This window comes from Garra rufa, chromosome 1 (assembly GCF_049309525.1).
Source record: "Garra rufa chromosome 1, GarRuf1.0, whole genome shotgun sequence".
In the NCBI taxonomy this organism is placed as follows: domain Eukaryota; kingdom Metazoa; phylum Chordata; class Actinopteri; order Cypriniformes; family Cyprinidae; genus Garra; species Garra rufa.
In genome coordinates, this window is record NC_133361.1 from 37,364,802 (window position 1) to 37,382,720 (window position 17,919).

Consider the following 17,919-nt stretch of genomic DNA (forward strand, 5'->3'; position numbering starts at 1 on the left):
CCTACTAGCTTTATTACAGCAAAATCTATTGCTTCTATGCAACTGTTATGAGCAACAAGCGGTAATGGACAACACCATGGTTATGCGCATGCTCAAAGTCTTCTTCTCCGTGTATAGTGTATCTCTATGGCAGAATTACAGCGCCCCATACTGGTCTGGCATATATACTACACCGTTTTCAGTGGTTTCGTGTGTACGCAGATATTTCTTGAGACGACGCCGTGTTTTTGGAATTTTTTTTTAGAACAAGGAAAAAAAATGATCGGATAGGGAACGCACCGGCTTCGTGTGGACGGAGTCAGGTTCTTTAATAATAAACAAAACGTAATGGAAATATGCTTATGACTAGTTTTATTAAACAGGCCTAATTTTTATTTAAACATGGATGAACCTGAATTTTACTATGGCTTATTGAGCAAGCAGATAATATTTTAAATGATAAGCTAAGTTCATACGACTGGTTTATTTCTTCTATGGGCCTAATACTTTAGATACGTAGAACATATCCGCATTTTTGTGTACTCTACTCAATATAGAGGGTTTGCACTTACCTCATGATTTGGTCAGTTACCCGGATGTGCGGCGATACTGGCGATACTCGGATGTAAACAACTGCATGGATTGCACAGTTAATGTACTGTATATGTTGTTCTGCTAATCACTCAACTCAGAAACAATAATCAACATAATAGCTGAGCATTAAATACTAACAAGTCTTCTTTATTGAAAACAAAATTACAATTTAGTTTCAACATTTTCTCTTAATGCAGTCACATGCAAAGCATGCTAGAATCTACTTCAATCTATAGATCTACTGCCCAGTTAATAAGTGATTATGTAGTCCAAATGATACATGATTCATATAATTTTACAAATTTAAAGGAGTAGTTCACTTTCAGAACAAAAATTTACAGATAATGTACTCACCCCCTTGTCATCTAAGATGTTCATGTCTTTCTTTCTTCAGTCGTACAGAAATTATGTTTTTTGAGGAAAACATTTCAGGATTTCTTTCCATATAATGGACTTCTATGGTGCCCCTGAGTTTGAACTTCCAAAATGCAGTTTAAATGCAGCTTTAAAGGGCTCTAAATGATCCCAACCGAGGAAGCAGGGTCTTATAGCGAAACGACCGGTTATTTTCTAAAAAATTTAAAATACAATTTATATACTTTTTAATCTCTACACAGAGTACACACAGAGCTAGACAAGACGAGCATTTGAGGTTAAAAAGTATATAAATTGTAATTTTTTTTAGAAAATAACCCATCGTTTTGCTAGGTAAGACCCTTCTTTCCTCGGCTGTTATCGTTTAGAGCCCTTTGAAGCTGCATTATGAAAGTTCAAACTCGGAGGCGCCATAGAAGTCCATTATATGCAGAGAAATCCTGAAATGTTTGCCTCAAAAAACATAATTTCCTTACGACTGAAGAAAGAAAGACACAAACATCTTGTATGACAAGGGGTTGACTCGAGTACATTATCTGAAAATTTTTGTTCTGAAAGTGAACTACTCCTTTAAGTGGATTGTTACAAAATGTTCATGTTTATTGTTTCAGCACATTTTAAAGGGGCCATTGGATGTCCATTGTCAACAAGTTGATATGATTCTTTAGGGCCTAAATAAAAAGTCTATAACAAATTCTATATTTTGGTTAAAATTTCTGTACAGTAGTGTAACAACACTTTTTTTTACCTAATCAAAAACACCTCTGTTCCCAGTGACCCATTTCAGTACATGTCGCTTTAAATGCTAATGAGCTCTGCTCACCCCGCCCTTCTCTTCCGTGAGGTGATGAGCAGTTCTCTGAGAGACTGTACATTTGAGCTGCATTTAGCTACGGAACTTCCTAACTAGCGCATTATTATGAAAAGCAATTTGCAAAGGTTCATAAAAACCCCTCATACTCACTTTTTCTGTAGGTAAAGCTGGATCACAAATGATTTGCGTGAAACATGGACACACTTAGGTAGCTCAGATGCCGGGAGTAAATGATGACTGCTATTGTCACGTATGTGGTCTATCCTGTCATCATGAACTCTTGCACAACACATTCTGGACTTCATTCCCCACAAGCCACTGCACCAATCACTGCACACACCTGCTCCTCGTTTCCCACTGCACTGATTGCTGCACACACCTGTTTCACATTGACTCTCATGCATTTAAGCCACTGACACACACACTTCCGGGCGAAGTCTTATTGTTCCGTATGGTCATTATTCCGAGCGTTTCTTTCCGTGTTTGTTTTCCCTTGTGTTTGATTCCTGGACTCCTTCCCGTGTTTGATTCTCGCTGCCAGCCCCGACCTTCTGCCTGTGTTTTGACTACTCTTTGGATTATCCTCGTTGTTGTTGTTTGCCGGTGATTGACCCTGTCTGTGTACCATGCCTTCTAATTAAAGCCTGCATTTGGATCCGAACGTCTGACTCCCGAGTCCCCTACTGTGACAATAAGACTTCGCCACTACAAGGATCCAGCAGCTTTTTCACCTCAGATCATCATGAACCCGTGAGATCGTCTGGTTCGTCTTCGCCAGAGGAACCGACAAATTGAGGAGTATGTGGCTGACTTTTGCGAACTTTGCTGGCAGGTAGATTTCCAAGACACTTTTCTAAAGCACATTTTTTACTACGGCTTGAACAAGGACTTAAAACCCTGTATTCCACTACACACACCTAACTGGTCTCTAGAACAATACATCGACCATGCACTCCAGCTGGCTGGTTCACCATTTACTGTTGGGATTGTGGATGCAGGCCCCCGCAATCCTGCAGTAACCCCTATACCACAACCTGCTCATGTCACGCCTGCCACATCAGAGCCCTCTCATGCCAAGCCTACCAAGCCAAAGTCTGCTCAAGTCACATCTACCAAATCACAGTTTGCTCACGCCATGCCTGCCGCTCCAGGGCCTGCTCACGCCAACCCAGAGCCTGTTCACAAGATGGCCGCCCCTCCGGAACCTGTTCACAAGATAGCCGCCCTTCCTGAGCCTGTTGCCAGGATGGCTTCTGTTCCTGAGTTCCCGGCCAAGATGGCTGCCTCGCATGAGTCTGTAAGCAAGATGGCCTCCCTTCTAGAGTCTTTTCACAAGATGACCTCCCTTCTAGAGTCTGTTCGCAAGATGGCCGCCCTTCCAGAGCCTGTTTGCAAGATGGCTGCCTTCCCAGAGTCTCCGCTGGTGCCGCCCGGCCTCCCAGAGCCTCCGCTGGTTCAGCCCAGCCTTCCAGAGCCTCCGCGGGTTCCGCCCAGCCTTCCAGAGCCTCCGCTGGTTCAGCCCTGCCTTCCAGAGCCTCCGCTGGTTCAGCCCGGCCTTCCAGAGCCTCCGCTGGTTCCGCCCGGCCTTCCAGAGCCTCCGCTGGCTCAGCCCGGCCTTCCAGAGCCTCCGCTGGCTCAGCCCGGTCTTCCAGAGCTTCCGCTGGTTCAGCCCGGCCTTCCAGAGCCTCCGCTGGTTCAGCCCGGCCTTCCAGAGCCTCCGCTGGTTCAGCCCAGCCTTCCAGAGCCTCCGCGGGTTCCGCCCAGCCTTCCAGAGCCTTCGCTGGTTCAGCCCGGCCTTCCAGAGCCTCCGCTGGTTCCGCCCGGCCTTCCAGAGCCTCCGCTGGCTCAGCCCGGTCTTCCAGAGCCTCCGCTGGCTCAGCCCGGCCTTCCAGAGCCTCCGCTGGCTCAGCCCGGCCTTCCAGAGCCTCCGCTGGTTCAGCCCGGCCTTCCAGAGCCTCCGCTGGCTCAGCCCGGCCTTCCAGAGCCTCCGCTGGCTCAGCCCGGTCTTCCAGAGCTTCCGCTGGTTCAGCCCGGCCTTCCAGAGCCTCCGCTGGTTCAGCCCGGCCTTCCAGAGCCTCCGCTGGTTCAGCCCGGCCTTCCAGAGCCTCCGCTGGTTCAGCCCAGCCTTCCAGAGCCTCTGCTGGTTCCGTCCAGTCGTCCTGAGATTCCTGTCTGCCCGGTTCTGGCCACGGAGGCCATGTATGAACTGTGTTCACCCACCCTCCCTGCTGCTCCAGTCCCGTCACCTCTGTCTCCTGACTGTCTCTCTGCTCACCCACATCCCACCTTCGGTGCAGAGGACTCGCAGTGGGATTGCCAGTCTTCATCGGTGTCCAGACTGAAGGATCCCTCACCATCACCTCCAGTCTCAGAGTCCTGGACTCCACCTCGGCCCTCCGACCCTGCGGCTCCACCCCGGCTCTGTGCTCCCTCGTCTCCGTTGTCGGCCGTCGGCCCACCAGCTCCTCCGGGCTCCATCGTCCCTCCGGCTCCGCCCCGGTCAGTCGTCGCCCCACCTTCGCCTCTGGACTCTACTCCTCCGGCTACGCCTCGTCACTCCGTCCTGCCGGCTCTGTGGACCTCCCTCCCATGGGCACAGCCTTGATCCTCTATCACTCCGGCTCCGCTGCGTACCTCCGGACCTCCATCTCCGCCGGGGTTTCCAGAGCCTTGGGTTCCGCCTTGGCCCTCCGGATCCTCTGTGTCACCTAGGACCGTTGACTCTCCGGTTCTCCCTCGGGCTCCACCGGCTCCACCTCCGTCGGTCGCCCCCATGCAGGAGCCTACCCTTCCTCCGCCATGGCTTCTCCCTCCGTCGGCTCCGCCTCAGTCCGTAGTTCCTGGGGGGGGGGGGGGGGGGCTCTGTCACATATGTGGTCTATCCTGTCATCATGAACTCTTGCACAACACATTCTGGACTTCATTCCCCACAAGCCACTGCACCAATCACTGCACACACCTGCTCCTCGTTTCCCACTGCACTGATTGCTGCACATATCTGTTTCACATTGACTCTCATGCATTTAAGCCACTGACACACACACTTCCGGGCGAAGTCTTATTGTTCCGTATGGTCATTACGCCGAGCGTTTCTTTCCGTGTTTGTTTTCCCTTGTGTTTGATTCCTGGACTCCTTCCTGTGTTTGATTCTCGCTGCCAGCCCCGACCTTCTGCCTGTGTTTTGACTACTCTTTGGATTATCCTCGTTGTTGTTGTTTGCCGGTGATTGACCCTGTCTGTGTACCATGCCTTCTAATTAAAGCCTGCATTTGGATCCGAACGTCTGTCTCCCGAGTCCCCTACTGTGACAGCTATGTTCATTATTACATCTAACAACAAAACACCTCAATCGCTTAGGTGACATTCTTATATACTTCTGCTCCGGCATAGAAACAATGGCGTTCGGTCTGGTCACAGCTCACTCAGGACGGGCAAGAAAGGTAAGACGGTTGTGTCCATCAACATTTGTGGGAGTTGCCTGTGCAGAATTATGTCATTCTGCCAAGAATCTTAAAACAGCTTGATCTGAGAAAGGGTTTTTAAAAAAATAAAATGATAATGATAAAACCCTAAAGAGGGTTTTATCATTAAAGGGTGGTTGTGTACACACTGACACACATTTATGTTACATTTATGATTTATGACCCCTTTAACAAAACAACATGAACAAGCAGCAGTCCAGTTTTCCCCTGAGCTTCCCTTTAAAGATTGTATTAGCTATTTTAATTTCACAGGGTTATGGGAAAAGGTTGTTTGTGATGATGGAGACCCAAGGATCTATGAAATATAAAGCTGAAACAAATTCAAAAATGAACGAGTACCAGTTTTCCATCTCCCTCATCATTTAGCCAAGTAAAAAGCAAACAAGACAGCAGTGACACTACCTGAAAAACATGGTGGGCTTCCACTCCATTGCTTCCCACTGCCTAGTTATCTCAGATCAGTGAGCTTGAAGGCAACAAGACAGGCCAGGGACAGCACTTTAAAAGCACTGGGACGCAGCGGTGGTGTGTCTGAGCTGGGAGTGTCTTGCAGAGAGCGTTACACTGTTAGAAAAGCTCCTCCATTTTAGCAATCAGCCAATGTCTGGGTCCCTGTGGACGCCCTGATGGACAGACAGAGTGCTTCAGTACATTATGAGGTTCGAGGCACATCAGATACCGCTGCCCGAGGCTAAAGCAACATCCTCCTACCGGCTGAAAATCTTTAGTGATTGGATAACAGCGGTGTGATAATGCTAAGTGACCATTTCAATATACAACAGTAAGAGTCGTTTATAACAGCGGAGAAGTTAAAAGGGGATCATTAGGATTTCAGATGGTTCAGCCTTTGCCTAAAGCAAGCCATAGGTCTTCCCTCATTAATACACGTCTCGAGTGACATGCAATATTTCTGTTAGCCAGTTTGTAAATGCACCCTAATGACATTATTATTTCAACATTGACTGTAGCGGGGTTAAGTTACACACAGATAAGCCCCTGCAGTCTGCCGTTAGTAGAAACGTCTTCAAATGGGCTTCTACACTTTCATTAGTGCATCTTAAGTGCTTTTCATCATTAAGTGCATACTATCCTTTACTTTCATTCTTTGGCCTTTTACTTGAGAATATGATCTAGTCTATAGCTTGACATGAACGGGTCAGCACAGCGTTCGCATGCTTTATTGCAGAGGAACTGCGCGGTCAGAATGAACAATCCTCTCCAGGAGCTGAGATACCAATCAGAAAAAAAAGAGCTGAATGCAGCTCCATGAGCCAGCGAATCAATACCAACCATCTTAGAAAGGACGGCATGGGGGAGCGAGTGAAAGACTAATGGAGAAAGACAAGCCAGAGAGTGGAAGAGTAAAGAGATTAATGTAAAAGAGGATTTCCCCTGAAAATGAATCAAAGTCAGCCCGAGAAATAGAAGGTCAAAGGTAATGGGATTAATGGACATAATTAACTCAACTCTTTTTAAAATTAACTCTTTTCGAGGCAGCAAAAATATAATTGGTTAGTTACCAAGAAACTGTGCTCACCAAGGCATTTATTTCCCCATAAATGGTGTATAAAATACTGTTAAAGCAGGAATATTGATCTTAATGCATTGGGTTTCCTTCTGATGCGTCAGTGAGTGTTTGAACCTTCTTAATAGTTGCTTGAGTTGTCCTTAGTGTGAAATGATGGATCTTAAAATCATACGGTCATTGTTGGAAAGGGTTCAAATACACAAAAATGCTGGAAAAACAAAGAATATGTGGGACCTGAGGGATTTTTCGGAAGAACAGTTAAACTGTTCAAACTGTTGAACAACTATCACTAAACAAACAGTATTAGGCATCAAGAGGATGTAAACTTTTGAATGGGTCATTTCAACTATTATTTTCTCTATATGAAAACATCTTTTATGTGAAATATCTTATTCAGGTAAGTACTAAATAAACAATAACATGCATTTTGTATGATCCCTCTTATTTTGGTTAAATAATTAACATTTTGCAGATTCTGAAAGGGGGATGACCTCAACTGTATTATTATGATGTATTTGTGAACAAAACAAAAAAAACAATTTTCTTTTCTTTTTCACAGATGGAGAATTATCCTATAAAAACGTTATATTATTAAATTGAATATGTACAAAAAGTTCTATTTTTGATCAGTTTATGTAGTGATAATGTATTCTGTCACATAAAACAAGGTCAGCATACACTGCAGTTTTTTTCATGTATTTACAGTCAACCAATCGCACATATTTGCACAATTTTTTGCAGTAAAAATAACAGACTACATTATTATGTTGCTTCTTTCTATCAATACAATATAATAATGATTCCCGTTAACGTATCCTACAGTATATACGAGCTATAGCATTAACATGTCGATCAAGAAGTCTGTGCTTTGTGTATTGTGTTGCTCTCTATTCCTTTTACAGATGTGTCCATGTCTTTTTGTATAGCATCTAATTCACTGCTCTCATCCTCCATGACCACAGCTTTCCAGGATTCCTGATGCAGCTGTTCGTTCTTTTCTGTTATCTGGGGTGACGGTGGGACTGTTGCCACCAAAGCAGGTGGAAGATGTTTGAACTCCTCCTCGTTTATATCAAAATCCTTCATTTTACGATCAAGCATCCACCAGCGTCCTGCAAAGCCCACGTCCAGCAGACGTTTTGGCAGTTCTGACCATGGCACGGAGATTGCCGAGCAACGCGCCTCATACAGGCTGGACTCAGAGTCGTAGTCTGTGAAATAAGTCAAAGATGCAACGCCCAGACTAGCATAGCGCAGCCTGCCCTCATTTCGCAGTTTCACGAGGGTCTGGATGTGTCCATCTGAGGTGCCACTGCGTATCCATGGTGACAGGAGAGCCAGACGGTTGGAGGTTTCTAGCAGGCTGGTCTCAAAAGAGGCATCATCAGGGTTGGTGTAATAGCAGGCATACATTCCTCCTAGAAGACCAAAGTAGACAGAGGCTTTAAGGGGTCGCTCCCGGGCCCCCAGCACTGCCTCACGACAAGCCTCCTTATAATCGCCTAAAAGACTACGGCACCATACACCTGGAAAAAAAGTGAAGAAAGCAGATCTTGATTAATGTTCAGCTAATAGAATTTTTTAATTGCCACATATTGTATGAAAGATGATACAATAAGAAAACAGCAATTTATATGTTTAATTGCCAATATAACAGAGTTAAGCAAACGAGTTAGCAAACTAATACAGCTGTATTTTCGTAGATAAAAATTAACACGCCTGCACTCAATCGAGATGATAACTAAATGACTTCCTAATCGTAACACGAACGTATGAAGCAAAAAAAAAAAAAAAAAATAACAACCGTGAGTTAGTTTTACCTGCGCGACTGTTTACTAGTCTTTGCCACCTTGTGCCCTTGGTTGTCTCTGTGGCTGCTGTGGAGCACCATCTCTTCAGCAGACACGAGGCGGCCATGTTAGCAAATGAACCCACGAAGTGTGACAGTTCACAGTTCACGGTGGATGAAGCACAGGAAGAGCTTCCAGTCGACAGTTTCCAACATTGGCTTAAGGTAACAACGGAGGCTGGTGAAACTGATGAACCAAAATGGCGAGAAGCACGGTACGTGTAATGTTATTGGTCCGGTGGGGAAACGAAATATTCCCTTTCGGTTCCACCATGCAGTCTTATGAGCCATGTCACTAAAACAGGAAAGGAATGGCAAATAGATAATGTTTTAAGAAACTCTAATAATTCTATTGCATGTAAGACTCTTTCATGGTGTAAATCCTATAAGCTAATATAATATGCTTTGGATTAATGTATGCAACCCTCGTTGTCTTTTTGTTATTTTGTTTATGTAGTTGTAATTGTTGCTGTTTACTGCATAATTAAAAAAAATAGATAATGTTTTAAAGTTTTTATATAAAAAAAGAGAGGTCTAGAATTATTTGTATTCATATTTGGATTTGTGAATGTGGAATTCAGCCAGAAAATATTGAATTTATTTCACAACACTTTTTAAATATTTATGTATTATTAAATACGACTGTCGAATATACGAAACTATTAGATAACAGTTAGGAAACTGTTTGATCAAAGTAGCCTATTTACAAGAACAAAATAATAACGACACATTTTTTTTAATTAAAAAACCCCAAAACAAAACAAAACATACACACATCTTTGTCAAATACATAATACAACCTGTCTTAATTAAGCCATCAATAAACTAGAATAAAGCGGTGAAACCGGTAAAAACATACCAGTTTTAGTTCCGGCTTTGTTCCGGTCACGTGATTGTGTTTTGACGCACCGGAACCCTGCAGGTGACGTGGAATATGGAGACGATAACGATAAATCCCTGTGTATTAAGACGTTATCAAATCTATTCTAGCTACAGTCGAATCGGCTAATGATTTTTTAAATCTCACTTAGTCAAAAGGTCTTATTAAGTACTATCCGGGCTGACGAAACTATTGTTTTTGTACCTGCTAGCTCAAAATAAGCTTGATTGTTGAAGTTGCCAGAAGGAGTCAGCATTGGCGTAACTACTGCAGGATTAACGATACCATATTGTAGCAATCAGGTGAGTGAATTAGTCGAAATATGATTTTGGTAGTGACGGCTGTCGTATGATTATATTGTGTTTATTGTCTTCTTTCCGAGCAGATAGTATTCATATGAGAACTCCCTGAGAATCCTGTGATCTCCAGTCATGGCTAGTCCAGATGATTTAAACTTTCAGGGTAAGGTTTGTGTGTCTTATGTGTAACGTTACCCTCTTGTTTTGTCTCTCTGTCTCTCTGCTTTAATTCTTTATTCTGCACGTTTCCAGAGTTTGAGGAAGCAGCAGATCTCCTGTCTTCAAATCCTGGAGCCTCAACCCTCAGCATCTCCAACCCCAGCGCAGCAGCAACCTCCTCTGGAGATGTCAGAGTTGATCTGTCAGACGATGAAGACAATACGCAAGAGAGTTCAGAGGTGAGCTGAAAAAACTAAACAGGCAAATATAGTCACACATAGCTGTGTATTTCAAGTGCATCTTAGTTTAAAGGTCATTAAATGTTTTTTTTTTTCATTTTCTCACAGTTGCTTGGAGGTGAAAAACAAACTGGTGGCTTTTGGACGTTTGAATACTATCAGTCATTCTTCAACGTAGATACAGTGCAGGTACATTTGTTTTCATACTTACCTCTTTATAACCCTCTTATTATTATGTTATGACTCTTGGTACAATCACTACAGTGGTGGCCAAAATGATTAGAACACTGGTATTTTACCAGCTAAAAAATGCTATGTTATTTCTATCTTTTGCTGTAGTGCATCAGTAGGAAACATTCGTTTACATTTCCAAACATTAATTTTGCCATTAATTGTAATAATCCAGTGAGACTTTTGTTGCACAAGGAGTCTGACAACAACCAGTGCCCCAAACAGGAGATATGTGACTCTGGACCACAAAACCAGTCATAAGGTTAAATTTGACAAAACTGAGATTTATACATCATATGAAAGCTCAATAAATAAGCTTTCTATTGATGTATGGTTTGTTAGGATAGGACAATATTTGACTGAGATACATCTATTTGAAATCAGAAATCTGAGGATGCAAAAAAATCAAAAAGACTGAGAAAATCACCTTTAAAGTTGTCCAAATTAGGTTCTTAACAATGCATATTACTAATCAAAAATTACATTTTGATATGTTTACAGTAGGAATTTTACAAAAAATCTCCATGGAACATGAACTTTACTTAATTTCTTAATGATTTTTGGCATAAAAGAAAAATCAATAATTTTGACCCATACAATGTATTTTTGGCTATTGCTACAAATATACCCCAGCGACTTAAGACTGGTTTTGTGGTCCAGGGTCACATATGATCTCACCATCATCCAGTCTGTCTGGAATGACATGAAGAAACAGAACAAACTGAGACAGACTAAATATGGAAGAACTGTTCTTGTGGATTTAGTCAAATTGTCCCTAATTGGATTCAGTATAATTCACCTTAATAGTTCCCACACATTATCCAAAATAAATAAAATTAACGTTATTATTACTAACTGTACACTTAATAATAACTATTTGTAACCATTTTTTAAAGCATTTAATCATTTTAAACGTAATTTTGTAAACCAAAAAATGATAGAAGAATATCGCTTGCAATGAGAAATTAGCAAAATTACCTTGCATGAACTGACAAAAATGTATGCTGTAAACTCACTTACACATAATCTGCATCTGCCAAATACATAAATACATTAGGAATAGTACTGACAGCAAAAACTGACAGCAAAATATCAATTTATTATCAGTGCTGGAACCAGGTTTTTGGAACCTGTGATACTTTTTTGCAGGATTCTTTAATTAAAAAATAGCATTTTTTAAAAAATAAAAATCTTTTCTAACAGTATGAACTACTGTTCAAAATTTTGGGGTAAGTACATTTTATTATTTTTTTTTTTATTCAGCAAGGATGTGTTAAATTGATAAAAAGTGATAGCAAAGACTTATATTGATAGAAAAGATTTCTATTTTTAATAAATACTGTTCTTTTGAACTTTTTATTCATTAGATAATTCTGATATCATATGTTCCAAATATTTGTTAAAGTACTGTTGCCAACATTGATAATTAAAGTAATAAATCAGCATATTAGAATGATTTCTGAAGCTTTGCATCACAGGAATAACTTTTCACAACATTACTGTTTTTTTCCGTATTTTTGATCAAATAAATGCAGCCTTGATGAGACTTTTTAAAAAAACATTACAAGTCTTTGTATAGCAGTGTGGTAGAAACTTTGAGTACTTGTTCATGTTCACTGTAAATGAGAAAAAAAGTCACAAAATATCAAGAAAATACATAGGTTAACCAGTATTTCTGACAAAATTGGCATAATATTAGTAGTAATATGTAATTTCACTTTTAAACTTTCTCACATTTAAATTTGTTTTCATTTTTAATAGTTCATCCTTGTTGCTTGGTCTTTTATCTACTTGGAATGACCACATTCGAACAACTGCTGCTGTTATCTTTATTATTTTAGGTGCTGGATAGGATAAAGGGTTCAGTCATGCCTTTGCCAGGACGGAATTTCGTCAAACACCACATTCGAAATAACCCTGATCTCTATGGTAATGTAGATATTATTTTTAATCTTGCAGAGCACCTCTTAACACAGCCAAACAATTTCTTGAATATGAATATATGTGACCCTGGGTCACAAAACCAGTCTTAAGTAGCACGGGTCTATTTGTAGCAATAGCCAAAAAATACATTTTATGGGTCAAAATGATTGCTTTTTCTTTTATGCCATAACTCATTAGGATAATAAGTAAAGATCATGTTCTATGAAGATATTTTGTAAATTTCCTACCTTAAATAAATCAAAACTTAAATTTGATTAGTAAGATGCATTGCCAAGAATTTAATTTAAACAGCTTTGAAGGTGATTTTCTTCAATATTTTGTAGTGGTGGGCCGTTATCGGCGTTAACGTGCTGCGTTAACGTGAAACTCTTATCGCGCGATAAAAAAAATATCGCCGTTAATCTATTCTCAAATTTGGGTTGGGAGCTGGGTCTAAACTACGCAAGCTATGATGACTTTCACCTTGATAGTTTAACGCGGATGTATACCGAAGACTGTAGAATATATGATCGCGCGTTTAAGTCTCCTCCGCCAAAACACAGACGGGATCGCGTCGTCCTCCATTCATAAAAACCGAATCTACTATAGCGAAATGCCACGTAAATTCGTCGTTTTTTGGATTCATAAATCAAATGTTGGTCAGTCACTTAATTCAAATCGCGATATGGACTAGTGTATGTGAAAACTGAAATGCATAAAGACCGTTTTAATATGAATCCGGTATGTTCCGTTTGCCTAGCTGTATGTATGCATTGCGGAGACGAGCTTTTACTACACGCATACTGAAACACACGTGACGCTCCCGGTAATTTTTGGCATTTGCATCTCACATGAACAGATAAACTCAATCTCCCAAACTGCTGTGAGTGTCACTTTTACCGTTTCATTTGAGAAAACTAGCATCATATCATACTGTATGACACAGAAACTTCACGGCAACCTGTCAAAATAAAAGTACGGTGTAACATGTAATGGGTTGGGTAGGTGTTGACGTTAAAAAAACACAATCTAATAGGTAGAAAAAATAATTTCATTGTTAGTTAGTTAGTAAACACAAGTACATCTAATTGAACATTAATTTATTTTCATCAACAAATTATCATAGAACAGCTTTATGAGCTTTATGATCCATTCTCAAAGACTTTAATTCATTATTTGGGTAGCACACATATTCTGAATGCCTTCAGCAGAATTCAAATTAGCCATTTTAATCTAGATTAATCTAGATTAATTCCAAGATTTAATCTAGATTAATCTAGATTAAAAAAATTAATCTATGCCCACCCCTAATATTTTGATATTTTGGCACCTGTAGTTTCCAGATATTCAAATAGTTGTATCTCAGGCTCAGCCAAATAATGTCCTATCCTAACAAACCATACATCAATGGAAAGCTTATTTATATATGATGTATGAATCTCAATTTCAAAAAACTCTTATGACTGGTTTTGTGTTCCTGGGTCATACTGTATGTGTGTGTATAATCACATAATTGTCAGACATTTTAGTTTTTGTTCTCCTTCCTCTTGTCAGGTCCTTTCTGGATCTGTGTGACTCTAGTGTTCTCAGTGGCCATCAGCGGAGACCTCTACACATTTCTGATTAAGATGGGAGACCCAGGGTATCACTACAGACCACAGTTCAACAGAGGTGAGACAGCAGTGGGCATGTAAATTGTGGAGAACAATTCTTTTAGTACTTTGGAATACAACAGAACAACTTTTTGGTTATGTATTTGTTTTAGTCATATAAAAGTTTAACTAAATAATATTATATAAACAACCAATCAGATTTGAGGTTCAGAGAATCTAAATGTCAACCAGTAATTTAAACCCACAACTCATAAACTTTTTTTTTTAATAAAAAAGAACATGTGTCAATGTCAGTCCCTTATGCACATTCTAAATATAGATTTTGTTTCGTTTCAGTCTCGATCGCAGCTATCACTGTGTTCCTCTATGCATGGCTGGTGCCTCTAGGAGTTTGGGGCTTCTTAACGTGGCGTCAAAGTGTTGACAGACAAATCAGTGGTTACACGTTTTTAGAGACTGTGTGTGTCTACGGTTACTCTCTGTTCATTTATATCCCTGCCTCGGTAAGTACAAAGATCATCTAAAAAAAAAAGACACTGTCAGACTTTATGACGTTAGACCTGATAAGTCATACTCGGTGTCTGTTTTTAGATATTATGGACCATTCCCGTCTACTGGCTTGAGTGGCTGTTGATTGCCATTGCCATGGTGATCTCTGGCTCCGTGTTGGTTATGACATTCTGGCCGGCTGTTCGCGATGACACTAAACTAACAGCATTCGCTACCATGGCGGTAATAGTGTCACTTCATGCCCTTCTGGCTGTTGGCTTTAAGGTGAGAGAAAATATTCAAAGGAAATATTCTAAGTCAAATACACCTTCGAGGATTAGTTCACTTCCAGAATAAAATTTTCCTGATAGTTTACTCACCCCATGTCATCCAAGATCTCGAAAAGAAATTAAGGTATTTGAGGAAAACTTTCCAGAATTTTTCTCCTTATAGTGGACTTCAATGTGGATCAACGGGTTGAGGGTCCAAATTGCATTTTCAGTGCAGCTTCAAAAGGGAGGACTAAGGGTCTTACCTAACGAAACGATCAGTCCTTTTCTTAAAGCAATACAAATTTGTGTACTTTTTTTGACGACAAATGGATGTAAATTATCAGTACATTTTTATTTTGGAAGTGAACTATTCCTTTAATCGCTATCATCCTGTTAATAACCAGAGAAAATTGTTTCAAAGACTTGTTTTTTGAGCTATAAAACTCTATAAACTTAAAAAACTTTTTTTTATGAGCAACTGCGTGTTATGCTCTACCATAATTTCTGTAATTTTTCTGTGAAAACAAAGCAAAAGCAGCTTTGTTTACCTTTATAGCTGTTATTATGGAAGCCTGTTTCCGCCACTGAATAAAAAAAAAAAATGCGACTTTTTATCTCACAATTCTGACTTTTTTTTCTCTCACAATTGTGAGTTTGTATCTCACATTTATGATTTTTTTTCTCAGAACTGAGATATAAGTGCACAATTGCGAGTTATAAAGTCAGATTTGCTAGATATAAAGTCAGAATTGCAGTATTTAAACGTATGTGTGTAAACGTATGAGATATAAACTTGCAATTGCGAGTTATAAAGTCCAGTTCTAAGGAGAAAAAAAAGACTGATATATTCACAGAATTGCGAGTTTATATTTCGCAATTCTGACTTTCATAACTTGCAGTTGTGAGTTTATATCATGGAATTCTGAGTTTATAACTCGCAATTATGAGAAAAAAGTCAGAATTGCGAGTTTATATCACGCAATTGCCACTTTATTTCTCAGAATTGTGAGTTTGTCTCACAATTGAGAAAAAAGTCAGAATTGTAATAGATAAGTCGCAATAACCTATTTTTATTTAGTGGCGGAAACTGTCTTCTATAGGTTATGGCGTGTTGAAACATTGGATATTATTTAATGCTAACACATTTAATTGGAACCAGTTTGATATCACAGCAAGTGAACTCGGGATATTTAATTTTTACAAACCAGAGGATGAGTCCATATTGAATTATGTGGTGACTGACAACAACATATGCTGTTGATAGTACTTTATAACGTGACATACACTATCATTGAAACGTTTAGGGCCAGTGTGTGTGTATATAAAGTAAACTTTGTATTAAGATTTCACAAAAATATTAAGCACAACGGTTCTTAGAACTGATAATAATGAGAAATGTCTCTGCAGCAAATCAGCATATTAAAATGTTTATCAAAGGATGATATGACACTCCAGAGTGGAAAAATAACTTCTGAAAAAGTCTGCTGTGTCATCACAGGAATAAATTACATTTTAAAATATTTAATAATAGAAAACAGGTCTTTTAATTTGTAATAACATTTTACAATAAATACTATTTTCTGTGTTTTTATACAGTTGAGGTCAAAAGTTTACATACACCTTGCAGAATCTGCAAAATGCATGTTATTTTTTTATTTAGTACTGACCTGAATAAGATATTTCACATTGAAGATGTTTCCATATAGTCCACAAGAGAAAATAATAGTTGAATTTATAAAAATGAACCTGTTCAAAAGTTTACATCCCCTTGATTGTTAATACTGGCTTGTAAATGAACCACAGCTGTGTTGTTTCGTGATAGTTGTTCATTGTTTGTTGTTTGAACGGGGTCATTTTTATAAATTCAACTATTATTTTCTCTTGTGGGCTATATGTAAATGTCTTTTATGCGAAATATCTTACTCAGGTCAGTACTAAATAAACAATAACATAGCATTTTGTATGATCCCTCTTATTTTGCTAAAATAATTAACATTTTGCAGATTCTGCAAGGTGTATGTAAACTTTTGACCTCAACTGTAAATATTACTGACCCTAAATATTTGAATGATAGTGTATCCTGTAAGAAGGACTGAAATAAATAGCATAAGCATTACCTCCCCTTCCAACTGCAGTTTGATTGGTAATTTCTTCTGGTAAAATTACAACATACACTTCCATCTCTCGTTTTAGCTCTACTTCTTCCATACGCCAACAAAGACAGGATCATCTCACTTCGGAAAGACGACCCCAGCCGCAGATCTCACAACAACTAAAGTGGGATAGCATCATTGACCAACTAAATGGGAATCTAGGAGTCTTTACATTCAAAGGACATGGAAATTATGTAGTAATTATGATAACTGAGCAATGGAGTTCAGGTTAGTGTGCTGACGTTTGACGCACACAAGCATTCCCAGCGAACACACTGAAAGTGTTTCCAGTTTGTAACTAACCCAGCAGATAAAGTAATCTTGCTCAGATCACAATAATGATTTACTAATGACTTTAGTTTGTACTTTTTGTTTAATATATAAAGTGACCTACCTACCTGATGTTATTTTCTTCAAGTGTTATGGTCACTTATTACCTATAATTTAAGTTTCTTTCTATCAAAATAGAGTAATTTATAAGAGCGATCTTGTATTACTGTGAACTGATTTGAGGTTTGCCTTATAACCCCTGACTGCTTTCTTTCCTTTTAGGCTACTTTCTCTCATTGTTCTGTAGATTGAGAGGAAGTACCTGTATTAAGTATTTAATGTTGCTTTCCTGGACAGTTTTCTGCTTGACACTGTGGATTAAAATCATTTTTGTCAGGGTCAGACTTGTCTGTTTGAACTTGTTTGGTGTGAATGGAGACAGTTGCTTCACCACTCATGTCTAAGTATGCTTTGCACTTAAATGTCATACTGTTTTCATACAGTTCGACCAAAAATGTAACTTTTGTCATCATCTACTCACCCTCATGTCATTCCAAAGCTGTGTAACTTTCTTCTATGAACCATAAAATATGATAATATGAAAAGTGTTGGTAACTAAACCATTTTGGTGCCCAGTGACTTCCACTGTATGGATGTAAACGCATGAAATATCTCAAAATATCTTATGTTCCACGGAAGAAAGTGACGTGACCCTGGACCACAAAATCAATAGGGTCCGTTTTTTTTTTTAAAATTGAGATTGAGAATCT

At 39.7% G+C, this 17,919-nt stretch overlaps 2 protein-coding genes across 2 annotated transcripts; one reads left to right on the forward strand and one right to left on the reverse strand.

Moving 5' to 3' along the window:
- Positions 1 to 7,386: 7,386 nt before the first annotated feature.
- timm29 (translocase of inner mitochondrial membrane 29) lies at positions 7,387 to 8,787 on the reverse strand. The gene is made up of 2 exons (XM_073835334.1): positions 8,593 to 8,787; positions 7,387 to 8,298 (listed from the first exon to the last, which is right to left on the reverse strand). The coding sequence occupies exons 1-2, from the start codon at positions 8,687 to 8,689 to the stop codon at positions 7,625 to 7,627; spliced, it is 771 nt and encodes a 256-aa protein (XP_073691435.1). The 5' UTR covers positions 8,690 to 8,787; the 3' UTR covers positions 7,387 to 7,624.
- A 726-nt stretch (positions 8,788 to 9,513) lies between these two features.
- yipf2 (Yip1 domain family, member 2) lies at positions 9,514 to 17,551 on the forward strand. Its single transcript, XM_073835347.1, has 9 exons — positions 9,514 to 9,803; positions 9,887 to 9,963; positions 10,053 to 10,198; positions 10,307 to 10,387; positions 12,271 to 12,358; positions 13,907 to 14,023; positions 14,302 to 14,468; positions 14,557 to 14,739; positions 16,920 to 17,551. The coding sequence occupies exons 2-9, from the start codon at positions 9,933 to 9,935 to the stop codon at positions 17,010 to 17,012; spliced, it is 906 nt and encodes a 301-aa protein (XP_073691448.1). The 5' UTR covers positions 9,514 to 9,803; positions 9,887 to 9,932; the 3' UTR covers positions 17,013 to 17,551.
- The last annotated feature ends 368 nt before the right edge of the window (positions 17,552 to 17,919 follow it).